Source organism: Macaca thibetana, chromosome X (assembly GCF_024542745.1).
Source record: "Macaca thibetana thibetana isolate TM-01 chromosome X, ASM2454274v1, whole genome shotgun sequence".
NCBI lineage: Eukaryota > Metazoa > Chordata > Mammalia > Primates > Cercopithecidae > Macaca > Macaca thibetana.
Window position 1 is genome coordinate 53,684,786 of NC_065598.1, and position 13,034 is coordinate 53,697,819.

General features: G+C 38.4%; 4 protein-coding genes across 43 annotated transcripts in view; 3 read left to right on the forward strand and 1 right to left on the reverse strand.

Annotated features, from left to right (window-relative positions):
- TSR2 (TSR2 ribosome maturation factor) overlaps positions 1-13,034 on the forward strand; it is a 1,158,091-nt gene that overhangs the window by 967,808 nt on the left and 177,249 nt on the right. The window lies entirely within an intron of this gene.
- The window catches only part of GNL3L (G protein nucleolar 3 like), a 517,777-nt gene that overhangs the window by 200,438 nt on the left and 304,305 nt on the right, over positions 1-13,034 (forward strand). The gene's annotated exons all lie outside the window — the stretch shown is intronic.
- MAGED2 (MAGE family member D2) overlaps positions 1-13,034 on the forward strand; it is a 645,534-nt gene that overhangs the window by 73,402 nt on the left and 559,098 nt on the right. The gene's annotated exons all lie outside the window — the stretch shown is intronic.
- Positions 1-13,034, reverse strand: part of WNK3 (WNK lysine deficient protein kinase 3) — a 170,577-nt gene that overhangs the window by 64,299 nt on the left and 93,244 nt on the right. For all 6 annotated transcript variants that reach the window (XM_050776810.1, XM_050776812.1, XM_050776811.1 and 3 more), the window contains exons 11-13: positions 9,347-9,408; positions 5,502-5,649; positions 3,730-3,846 (exon numbers count right to left, since the gene is read on the reverse strand). In XM_050776810.1, coding sequence (XP_050632767.1) covers positions 3,730-3,846; positions 5,502-5,649; positions 9,347-9,408 — 327 coding nt within the window. The remainder of the gene's footprint in view (positions 1-3,729; positions 3,847-5,501; positions 5,650-9,346; positions 9,409-13,034) is intronic.

Sequence of the window (13,034 nt, forward strand, 5' to 3'; positions counted from 1 at the left end):
CTGAAGGAGATAGAGACACAAAAAACCCTCCAAAAAATCAATGAATCCAGGAGTTGGTTTTTTGAAAAGATCAACAAAATTGATAGACCACTAGCAAGACTAATAAAGAAGAAAAGAGAGAAGAATCAAATAGACGCAATAAAAAATGATAAAGGGGATATCACCACCGACCCCACAGAAATATAAACTACCATCAGAGAATACTATAAACACCTCTACGCAAATAAACTAGAAAATCTAGAAGAAATGGATAATTTCCTGGACACTTACACTCTCCCAAGACTAAACCAGGAAGAAGCTGAATCCCTGAATAGACCAATAGCAGGCTCTGAAATTGAGGCAATAATTAATAACCTACCAACCAAAAAAAGTCCAGGACCAGATGGATTCACAGCTGAATTCTACCAGAGGTACAAGGAGGAGCTGGTACCATTCCTTCTGAAACTATTCCAATCAATAGAAAAAGAGGGAATCCTCCCTAACTCATTTTATGAGGCCAACATCATCCTGATACCAAAGCCTGGCAGAGACACAACAAAAAAAGAGAATTTTAGACCAATATCCCTGATGAACATCAATGCAAAAATCCTCAATAAAATACTGGCAAACTGGATCCAGCAGCACATCAAAAAGCTTATCCACCATGATCAAGTGGGCTTCATCCCTGGGATGCAAGGCTGGTTCAACATACGCAAATCAATAAACGTAATCCAGCATATAAACAGAACCAAAGACAAGAACCATATGATTATCTCAATAGATGCAGAAAAGGCCTTTGACAAAATTCAACAGCCCTTCATGCTAAAAACGCTCAATAAATTCGGTATTGATGGAATGTATCTCAAAATCATAAGAACTATTTATGACAAACCCACAGCCAATATCACACTGAATGGGCAAAAACTGGAAGCATTCCCTTTGAAAACTGGCACAAGAGAGGGATGCCCTCTCTCACCACTCCTATTCAACATAGTGTTGGAAGTTCTGGCTAGGGCAATCAGGCAAGAGAAAGAAATCAAGGGTATTCAGTTAGGAAAAGAAGAAGTCAAATTGTCCCTGTTTGCAGATGACATGATTGTATATTTAGAAAACCCCATTGTCTTAGCCCAAAATCTCCTTAAGCTGATAAGCAACTTCAGCAAAGTCTCAGGATACAAAATTAATGTGCAAAAATCACAAGCATTCTTATACACCAGTAACAGACAGACAGAGAGCCAAATCAGGAATGAACTTCCATTCACAATTGCTTCAAAGAGAATAAAATACCTAGGAATCCAACTTACAAGGGATGTCAAGGACCTCTTCAAGGAGAACTACAAACCACTGCTCAGTGAAATAAAAGAGGACACAAACAAATGGAAGAACATACCATGCTCATGGATAGGAAGAATCAATATCGTAAAAATGGCCATACTGCCCAAGGTTATTTATAGATTCAATGCCATCCCCATCAAGCTACCAATGAGTTTCTTCACAGAATTGGAAAAAACTGCTTTAAAGTTCATATGGAACCAAAAAAGAGCCGGCATCTCCAAGACAATCCTAAGTCAAAAGAACAAAGCTGGAGGCATCACACTACCTGACTTCAAACTATACTACAAGGCTACAGTAACCAAAACAGCATGGTACTGGTACCAAAACAGAGATATAGACCAATGGAATAGAACAGAGTCCTCAGAAATAATACCACACATCTACAGCCATCTGATCTTTGATAAACCTGAGAGAAACAAGAAATGGGGAAAGGATTCCCTATTTAATAAATGGTGCTGGGAAAATTGGCTAGCCATAAGTAGAAAGCTGAAACTGGATCCTTTCCTTACTCCTTATACGAAAATTAATTCAAGATGGATTAGAGACTTAAATGTTAGACCTAATCCCATAAAAACCCTAGAAGAAAACCTAGGTAATACCATTCAGGACATAAGCATGGGCAAAGACTTCATGTCTAAAACACCAAAAGCAACGGCAACAAAAGCCAAAATTGAAAAATGGGACCTAATTAAACTAAAGAGCTTCTGCACAGCAAAAGAAACTACCATCAAAGTGAACAGGCAACCTACAGAATGGGAGAAAAGTTTTGCAATCTACTCATCTGACAAAGGGCTAATATCCAGAACCTACAAAGAACTCAAACAAATTTACAAGAAAAAAACAAACCACCCCATCAAAAAGTGGGCAAAGGATATGAACAGACATTTCTCAAAAGAGGACATTCATACAGCCAACAGACACATGAAAAAATGCTCATCATCACTGGCCATCAGAGAAATGCAAATCAAAACCACAATGAGATACCATCTCACACCAGTTAGAATGCCAATCATTAAAAAGTCAGGAAACAACAGGTGCTGGAGAGGATGTGGAGAAAGAGGAACACTTTTACACTGTTGGTGGGATTGTAAACTAGTTCAACCATTATGGAAAACAGTATGGCGATTCCTCAAGGATCTAGAACTAGAAGTACCATATGACCCAGCCATCCCATTACTGGGTATATACCCAAAGGATTATAAATCATGCTGCTTTAAAGACACATGCACACGTATGTTTATTGCGGCACTATTCACAATAGCAAAGACTTGGAATCAACCCAAATGTCCATCAGTGACAGACTGGATTAAGAAAATGTGGCACATATACACCATGGAATACTATGCAGCCATAAAAAAGGATGAGTTTGTGTCCTTTGTAGGGACATGGATGCAGCTGGAAACCATCATTCTCAGCAAAGTATCACAAGAACAGAAAACCAAACACCACATGTTCTCACTCATAGGTGGGAACTGAACAATGAGATCACTTGGACTCGGGAAGGGGAACATTACACACCATGGCCTATCATGGGGAGGGGGGAGGGGGGAGGGACTGCATTGGGAGTTATACCTGATGTAAATGATGAGTTGATGGGTGCTGACGAGTTGATGGGTGCAGCACACCAACATGGCACAAGTATACATATGTAACAAACCTGCACATTATGCACATGTACCCTAGAACTTAAAGTATAATTAAAAAACAAAAAGATAATAAAAGATAACTTTTTTTTGGGACAGGGTCTTGCTCTGCTGCCCAGGCTGGAATGCAGTGACATGATCATAGCTCACTACAGCCTCAATCCCCTGGGCTCAAGCAATCCTCCCCACTCAGCCTCCCAAAGTGCTGGGATTACAAGTGTGACCACCACATCTGGCATTTTTAAATTTTTTGTAAAGACAAGGTCTCACTCACTACATTGCCTAGGCTGTTCTTGAACTCCTGGGCTCAAGTGATCCTCTTGCCTAGGCCTCCCAAAGTGCTGGGATTACAGGCATGAGCCACTGTGCCCAGCAAAAAATAAACTGAAAAAAAAAAAAAAATTACCTGGGGAGCTTTACAAACTATTGATGCTTGGGCCTCACCTGCAAATATTCTGATTTAATCAAGGGACCAGGCAATACAATTGTTTTTAAAAAGCTTGTCAAGTGATTTTCACATGCACTCAGAGATAAGAACCATTTATCTATATTATCTCTAAATGAAACCTCCGCATATTTTCCAGATAAATATACTGAAACCGGAGGAGATGCAGTGATTTACACTTGATGATAACCCAATTTAGATCTGTACAAACTTTTAAAATTAATCGTACTCTTTAAAAAATGATGGCTCAAAATAAATGGAGACAGAATTATAGGGGAAAAAAGACAGAATGCTGAAGGGAAGATAATTTAGTCTTACTATACTTACCATATAGTCTGCAATATCCTCTGGCACATCACCATCAACATCAAACTTGAAGGTGACCATCTTGTTGTTGTGTGTCTCCAGCTGACACTCTACCATGTTATCTCCAGAGGTTGATACCTGAGTACAAACATTTCACTGGTTTAAGAGTCAGTCACTGTCTTTTCTTTGCAAATTGTGCAGGGAACATCTACACTAGTTCACATACAATATATGTGGAAAATGGCTTAAATAGTTCAGAATCTAAAAAGACTATGTTTTCCCTTGGTGGAATACCATCTAAACAGCCATTCTATGACCAATCTAACAGGTTCAAGTTACTCAGTAAAAAATAAGTTATAAATGTGATCCTGTGGTAAAGAAAACAATACAACTTTTATAAGAAAGCAAAAAAAAGTTATAAGTCACTAGAGCTATCTGCAATGCAAAGATTTAAATTTAATAATTCATTTCCAAAATTCTCTTAATCTATAAATTGACTAAGCAAAAGAAGAGGCACTGCGAATGGAAATGTAAACTGGATCAATCTTTATGGACAGCAATCTAGCAACATATATCTTGAAATTTTAAAAATCTTCATATTTTGACCCATGAGTCCGACTCCTATGGATCTAATAAGGAAACAATCAGGAATAGATACAAAGATGTATGTTCAAGGATTTTGTTGCAAAGATATACAGACAGCCAAAAAGAGTAAAAGACAGCAAGTTAGAAAAAGGACAGACTGGGAAAAAGATGGAAAGAAAGAACATAAACCAAGAACATAGGGAATGATTACGTTATTTCTCTGTATAAGCAGCTATTTAATATAGCCATTTAAAATGTCATGTTATCGAAAAATTAATGATACAGAAAAGCATACATGATATATTAGGTTTTTAAAAATACAGGATATAAAATTATATATAGGTTGAAGCAGTCAACTGAAATGTACATCATGTTGGTTAGAGATATGGGCTTTAAAGTCTGATTTAGGTTCAGATCTGACATTATCACTTGCTAGTTGAGTGATCTTAGGCAAATTACTTTGCTCCTCTGATTTTTTTTGTTTTTTTTTCAGATGGAGTTTTGTTCTTGTTGTCCAGGCTGGAGTGCAATGGCACCATCTCAGTTCACCACAACATCCTGTCTCAGCCTCCCGAGTAGCTGGGATTACAGGCATGCACCACCATGCCCAGCTAATTTTTGTATTTTTAATAGAGATGGGATTTTATCATATTGGTCAGGCTGGTCTCAAACTCCTGGCCTCAGATGATCCACCGGCCTCGGCCTCCCAAAGTGCTGGGATTACAGGAGTGAGCCACTGTGCCCGGCCCACTCCTCTGATCTTTAGTATCTTCATTTGTAAAGATGAGTATACACTACGACCTATCATACAGGGTTATTGAAGGATTAAATGATAAAATGCATGGATAACATTTAGGGTGCCTACCACAAAAGAACTCAGTAGATTTTTGCTGCGATTACTAGTGCTATTACAACCTTAATAATGTAAAACACTACATGTACATACAGGAAAAAGAGAGAAAAACAAACTAAAACATTAATAGGAGCTATCTCTGAATGGTGGTTACAAGTGGATTTTATTTTCTTTCTTATATTTCCTAAGTTTAACAATGAACACATAATACTCGTATTGGAAAGTCTGTAACGGAGAGAAGGTTAGTTTAGAGAGGGTTTCACAATATTCTACAACTCACTTCTGTAGCACTGCCCCTCTCTGACCCTCCAGACCTCTATATGTACTCTTAACCAAACCATATTTACAAACTGACCTGAAGGACGGTAAGCTGAAATTTAGTCCCCTTCTCTGGTCGGGGACAGGAAGCTCTTCTCTGTTTGATCCGATCCTGTTTGCCATTTCCACTTGGGTTATCAGGGCTACTGATGTTTTCCTTCATAGTTGCCACATCTTGATTCAAGCTAGCAATATTTTTAAAAAAGTAACTCATTCCAGTCTTGACAGTAAAATTCTAAGAAAAACTCCCAATTATAAAACCATAAATAATGAGTTTAAGAAAAATTAATAAATACTACAATCTTTTTAAAAGTTATGACTGCACAACTCTGTGAATATACTAAAAGCCATTAAATTACGCACTTTAAATGGTGTATGATTTATATTTCAATAAAGCTTTTTCAAAAAGCTGAAAAATTAAGATCACACTGTATTTATTTAGCAAACATCTCAGTGATGAGAATGAAAGAAAAACACTGCCAGTGATAGACCTCTGTGAAACCTTTTATCATGGGGTGCTCTTGATCGGTTTTATCTTGTTTGTTTAGGGGTTACTTTATTTATATCTTCAAATAAAACTTCTAAAACCAAAACAAATTATCACTCAAAATATACCTGTTTATGTAATGAACTCAACAGGGTAGACCAGGTATGGGAGACAAGAATAGTGTTCTGCAGGAGGCAGAACAAGAAATGAAAATGAATGATATAAAAAGAGCTCAACATTATTCATTCTAATTAGTTACATTTTACAGGTCTACATCAATATTATTATGAAAGGGGAGGCTACCTTTTAGTTTATCTGTGTCAAAGGCATTTTTCAGGTTTTTCTTTAAACTCAAACATATTTCAATAAAAAAATTTCAATAAACACATTTGGAATTTAAATTACAAGCTCTAAGTTTCAGATATCTTTTTGAAACAGGTATCTTTCAAATTAATTTAAGCAAGTTATTTCTCCTAAAAACAACTCATGAAGCATCTATATATAAATGTACAAGAAGAGATAAAAATAACTCCTAAATTTTTTATGTCCATATGACAAAGAATTTGCATAAATGTAAGTAGTGGAAGAAGATACATTAATACTGCCCTTAAGAGATTTTTAAATACACAGAGAAATGGCAGTAACAAGTAATCAGAGGATAAAAGGAATATAATTTTAGCCAATGGGCTATATCATTCACATTCCAAAGTTACTTAACACACCAGTTTAGGGTTTGGGACAAGATGGCAGAAACTCAACTTTCCCTGCTCCTCCCCTCTAAGTACAGCTAAAAGTTCTAGAAATAATGTAGTGGACAATGACAGGAGGGCACAGAAGAGTGAAAAGATGAAAGTGGACTGGCTAGGGACCCCCAGGACTTGAGGAATATCATAGCAACTTGGTATCTTCCAATTACCCACCCAGTGAATAAAGGCAGTACAGGCAGTGTCTCCCAATTCCCAGTCCAGAGGCAAAGGCAGCCCAAGCCCAGTGTCTCCTGATCCCCAACCCAGCAACAGAAGCGGACTTAAGTAGGCCCTGTCCTTCCCCAGTGGCACTGGTAGGGGCCCCACCAGTAAGTAGAGCATAGCCTGTAGAGCAGACCTGGGGGAGCAGGCCTAGGGAAGCACTCTCCACCTCTTGGCCCAGCAGTGGGGGCCAGGGGGTCCAGGTGAACAAAACAAACCAGAATAGCAGCACTGTAAGGATTTTGAAAACTAAATTGTCATCAGAATCATGGCCCACAAAAGCAGGCCAGAACCTATGCATCTAAACAAGAGTGATTGCTTGCTAACATAGAAAATTTCAATAGGCCGGGCATGGTGGCTCATGCCTATAATCCCAACACTTTGAGAGGCTGAGGTGGGCAGATCACCTGAGGTCAGGAGTTTGAGACCAGCCTGGCCAACATGGCGAAACCCTGTCTCTACTAAAGTAAGTTAGCTGGGCATGGTGGCATGTGCCTGTAATCCCAGCTACTCAGGAGGCTGAGGTAGGAGAATCGCTTGAACCCGGGAGGCGGAGGCTGCAGTGAGCCAAGATCACTCCACTGCATTCCAGTCTGGGCAACAGAGTAAGACTCCATCTCAAAAAAAAAAAAAAAAAAAAGACTTAAATAGGATCTACAGTCACCTGACATAATATCCAAATGCCCAGGAGACAAATGAAAATAAACTCCTTTGTCATACCCCAAAAACTAGAAAAATTACAACTTGAATGCAAAAAGGTAATCAACAGATGCCAACACCAAGATGAGTCAGTTATTGAAATCATCTAATAAGAATACGATGGGCCGGGCGCGGTGGCTCAAGCCTGTAATCCCAGCACTTTGGGAGGCCGAGACGGGTGGATCACGAGGTCAGGAGATCGAGACTATCCTGGCTAACATGGTGAAACCCCGTCTCTACTAAAAATACAAAAAACTAGCCGGGCGTGGTGGCGGGCGCCTGTAGTCTCAGCTACTTGGGAGGCTGAGGCGGGAGAATGGCGTGAACCCGGGAGGCGGAGCTTGCTGTGAGCCGAGATCACGCCACTGCACTCCAGCCTGGGAGACACAGCGAGACTCCATCTCAAAAAAAAAAAAAAAAAAGAATACGATGAGGCCAGGCACTGTGGCGCACGCCTATAATCCCAGCACTCGGGAGGCCGAGGCGGGTAGATCATTTGAGGTCAGGAGTTCGAGACCAGCCTGGCCAACATGGTGAAACCCCATATCTACTAAAAATACAAAAATTAGCCAGGCGTGGTGGTGGGAGACTGTAATCCCAGCTACTTGGGAGGCTGAGGCACAAGAATCACTGGAACCCAGGAGGTGGAGGTTGCAGTGAGCCGAAATCTTGCCACTGCACTCCAGCCTGGGCAATAGAGTGAGACTCCATCTCAAAAAAAAAAAAAAAAAAAAAAAAAAAAGAATAAGATGAATCAGATATTGGAATTATCTAACAAGAATTTTATTTATTTATTTATTTAGAGTCTCACTTTGTCACCCGGGTTGGAGTACAGTGGTGTAATGTTAGCTCACTGCAACCTCTGCCTCCTGGATTCAAGCAATCCCCCAGCCCCAGCCTCCCAAGTAGCTGGGATTACAGGCATGCACCACCATACCTGGCTAAATTTTGTATTTTTAGTAGAGACAGGGTTTCACCATGTTGGCTGGGCTGGTCTTGAACTCCTGACCTCAAGTGATCTGCCTGTCTTGGCCTCCCAAAGTGCTAGGATTACAGGTGTGAGCCATTGTACCCGGACTCTGACAAGAATTTTAAAGCAGCTATCATCAAAATGCTTCAATAAGCAATCACGAATAATCTTGAGGCAAATGAAAAAACCAAAATCTTATAAAAGAAATAGAAGATTTTAAGAAGAACCACATAGAAAGTATAGCACCAAACAATCACAGAAAAAAAAAAAAAAACCTCACTAAATAGGCATAATAGTAGAATGAATAGGACAAAGGAAACAATCAATGAACTTGAAGATAGAACAATAAAAACTATCCAATCAATATTTTATACAGAAAAATACTAGTTTTCAAGTACTAAATAATAATACAATTAAATATCTAGTTGTAATTTATTTCTTTAGATTAGCTAGAATTCTACTCTAAACTCTATTGTTTCTTCCTTCCTTAACCCTTTACCAGCTTTTCCTAGAACAGAAGGGTATAAATAAACACAATAAGAAAATGAACAATTAATTTCACAATCCATATGATCCCTACTAACATAAAAAAGCAAAACACAAATCTAGTAATATTTTTATTAAACATCTTTATTAAACATTCACACAAGTACAAGAATACAGAAGCTTCTCTAGTCAGGATGCACTAAGCACCTAATGAGTACACAAACTTCAGCATATCCTCATTGTTCTCATGGTACTAATTTGAAGATACTTACCTTCGAACTAAATCTGGTTTTAGAAGAGCTGCTTGTTCAACTCCAACTGGTTGGGATACAGGCTGTAAACAGTACAGACAAAAAACTTGCTATGATTTAACAGTAAAATTCAAGCTAAATATACAATTTGTTACTATTCAGAAAACATGATAGTTTTGGTTACCTTGCAAACCTGGTAGAATATCTATGTTATTGGATGTCTGCATCAATCCTATTATTAACATTATTACCAAAGATAAATAAAATTTAACAATACACCAAGTACATCTTATAAATGAAGATTTTTCATTTGAAAAAGTTAGCGCTGTTATATGTACTTTTGTTTGAGTTATTTTTCAATGGAAGACACTACCACTGAGCTTCCAGTCCTAGTTGTAAAACTACTACTTAAGAGAAGAGTTACTACCACTCTACAAGAAGATAAATCAATGACTCAGGCATTAACTTAATGTGTAGTCTGTCTGTCTCACATCTCTTTTCTCTAGATGATTTCAACTATCCCTTCAAGGAATTAGTATTCAGCAGCTGCAACATTGGCTTCCAGGAGAAAAGTGTTTAAGCTCTTAATAGGACAAACACCAATTCTACTGGAAAATAATTTTACATTTACCTAATCCATCCTCTACGCACTGCCACTAGTGATAGCAGAGTGATCTTAGAATGCAAATCTAACAAAATTGATAATTTCCTTACCCAGTTTATACCCTATATGATGGCTCCTTATCTTCTGTAAGATTAAGGTCCTTCAGATGGCAAATAATGTTCTCAATGAACTGGCCTGTACCTGATTATCCAGCCTTATCTCTCTGTTTGAAGCCACACTAAACTGTAGCTCCTCTGTATAAATTAGGCTCTTCTGCATACTGTGACTCTACTTATATTCCTCCACTTCCCTAAACTATTTCAAACTATTTCATCATTCTAATTAACCCATACTGAGAAATTTTTTCCTGGATAAATTAGACTAGCTTCTAATTATAGATTAGATAATTAGCTCTTTAACATAATCACTGTTTAAACACTGAGAGCAAATATTTCAGCAAATAGTTTTTTTTGTATACTTAAGATTCAACAAAATGTATGTGATTTAACTAATGTTTGTATAGTCCCAGTAAGGTGGAACAGTAACATGGCATCCTAATGCATAAATCCAGAGACAAGTGTATGTACTAAGCAAAGAGAAACAAAACATAGTTATTATATAACAATATGGAATCATATTTTATAATCACTTGCAATTATTAATGGGGTTATTAATGCTACTTTGTGCTAGTGCTCAGAATCATGGCTAATGTTTGGTTTATCCGCCATCATATCTGATAGCTACAAGTCAAGCTCTGTCATAATATTTCTAAGGGTTTCAAAATTAATATTTACAAATAGGTGCTGGGCCATTTTTGCAGATGTCTTTCAAATTTAATGAAATGTTTCATTTTTACTTTCATTTGTTTGTTTTATGTTTTGAGATGGAGGCTCGCTCTGTCACCCAGGCTGGAGTGCAGTGGTGTGATCTCAGCTCACTGCAACCTCCACCTCCTAGGTTCAAGCGATTCTCCTGTCTGAGCCGCCAAGTAGCTGGGACTACAGGTGCGTACCACCACACCTGTATTTTTTTTTTTTCTTGTATTTTTAGTAGAGATGGGGTTTCACCATGTTGGCCAGGCTGGTCTCGAACTCCTGACTTCAAGTGATCCACCTGCCTTGGTCTCCCAAAGTGCTGGGATTACAACCGTGAGCCACCACGCCTGCCCCATTTTTACTTTTGTTTAAAACTGCAGTCAGTCCTTTTTATCTGTGGATTCCGCATCCGTGGATTCCCCATCCATGGATTCAGCCAATCTTGGATTGAAAATGTAATATTCTGGCTGGGCATGGTGGCTCACACCTGTAATCCCAGCACTTTGGGAGGCCAAGACAAGAGGACTGCTTGAGCCCAGGAGTTTGAAGTTACAGCGACCTATGATTACACCACTGTAGCCCAGCCTGGGCAACAGAGCAAGACCCTGTCTTAAAAAAAGAAAAAGAAAAAGACAAGACAGTATTTTCAGGATTCAGAACCCTTGGATATGGAGGGCTGACTTCATGTGTGTGATTCCACAGGGCCAACTGTAGGGCTTAGCATCCTTGGATTTTGGTATCCAAGAAAAGTCCTGGAACCAATCCCCTACAGATACCAAGGGACGATTGTACTGTAGTGTTGCATATTGATATAATGGTGACCTACCCTAAGATTATCAGATTTGAGGCTTGGTAAGTCTGTTTGTACAAAGTTGAATTTATTTTTTTCTTATTACCAAAGCAAGATGAATATAGATAAGCTTGTTTAACACCTTGGTGTATATTCTTTGAGACCATTTTCTGTACACACACACACACACACACACACACACACATGTTTTTAATGTAATCATAATGTATGTACTCTTTTATAATCTTCTTTTTACTTAAAACATCTTAAGTGTTTAAGCACATGTTAAGGGCTACATAATATCCTTTAGTATAAACATACCATTATTTATTTAATGGCGCAAGTAAGGGAGACAAACATCTAATTTTTTTGCTATTTGCAACTGTATTTCATATTGTGAGGAACATTCTTGTAGCCAAATCTTTGTATGCATTCTTAATTATTTCTTTGGAAGCCTTTCTAAAAATGGAATTGCTAGACATTTTTAAGGCTTGATATATATTGCCAAATTGCTCTTCAGAAAGGTCTAACCAGTTTACAGTCCTACTAGATGTTTGTGAAAGTATCCATTTTCCTCTACATTTGGTATTTGCTATCCTATAAAAATGTTTAATTATTAAATGTATATAACATTATAAAATGTAGGAAAATGGGAAAAATCACCTAGAATGCTGTTTTCCTAACATGGCTGTGATTATAATATTTGCTATAATATTATAGGCTTTTTTCATGTGTATAAATGGTTACAATTATACAGTTTTTTTCTGCTTTTTAAAATGTATTAAGTATTTTTCCTTACCTTTATTGGCCTGCATTATTCCAGTTTTTAATAGGCACATGATAGGACAATAAGTATTCATATTTATCTAACTCCTCCCCTATTCCTAGATAACTAACTTACTGCCAGTTTTTATTACATATACATAAAAATACAGTAAAAATACAGAGATAGCTACCATAGCTAACATTCACTATGAAACAAGCATCGTAGTATGTGCTTTTTGCTTCCTTTTTATTTTCTTCAGATTAATTTCTAGGATTGGCAATATCAGATCATGAACATTTTTATGGCACAGTTTTTCTTCCTATGTCACCCTTTCCTTTCTTTTTTTTTTTTTTTTTTTTTTTTTTTTTGAGACGGAGTCTCGCTCTGCCGCCCAGGCTGGAGTGCAGTGGCCGGATCTCAGCTCACTGCAAGCTCCGCCTCCCGGGTTCACGCCATTCTCCTGCCTCAGCCTCCCGAGTAGTTGGGACTACAGGCGCCCGCCACCGCGCCCGGCTAGTTTTTTGTATTTTTTAGTAGAGACGGGGTTTCACCGTGTTAGCCAGGATGGTCTCGATCTCCTGACCTCGTGATCCGCCCGTCTCGGCCTCCCAAAGTGCTGGGATTACAGGCTTGAGCCACCGCGCCCGGCCTACCCTTTCCTTTCTTATTTCTACCTTCACACATTTATTGGAAACCTAGTGTGTAGCAGGCACTGTGCTAAGAGGCAGTGAGAA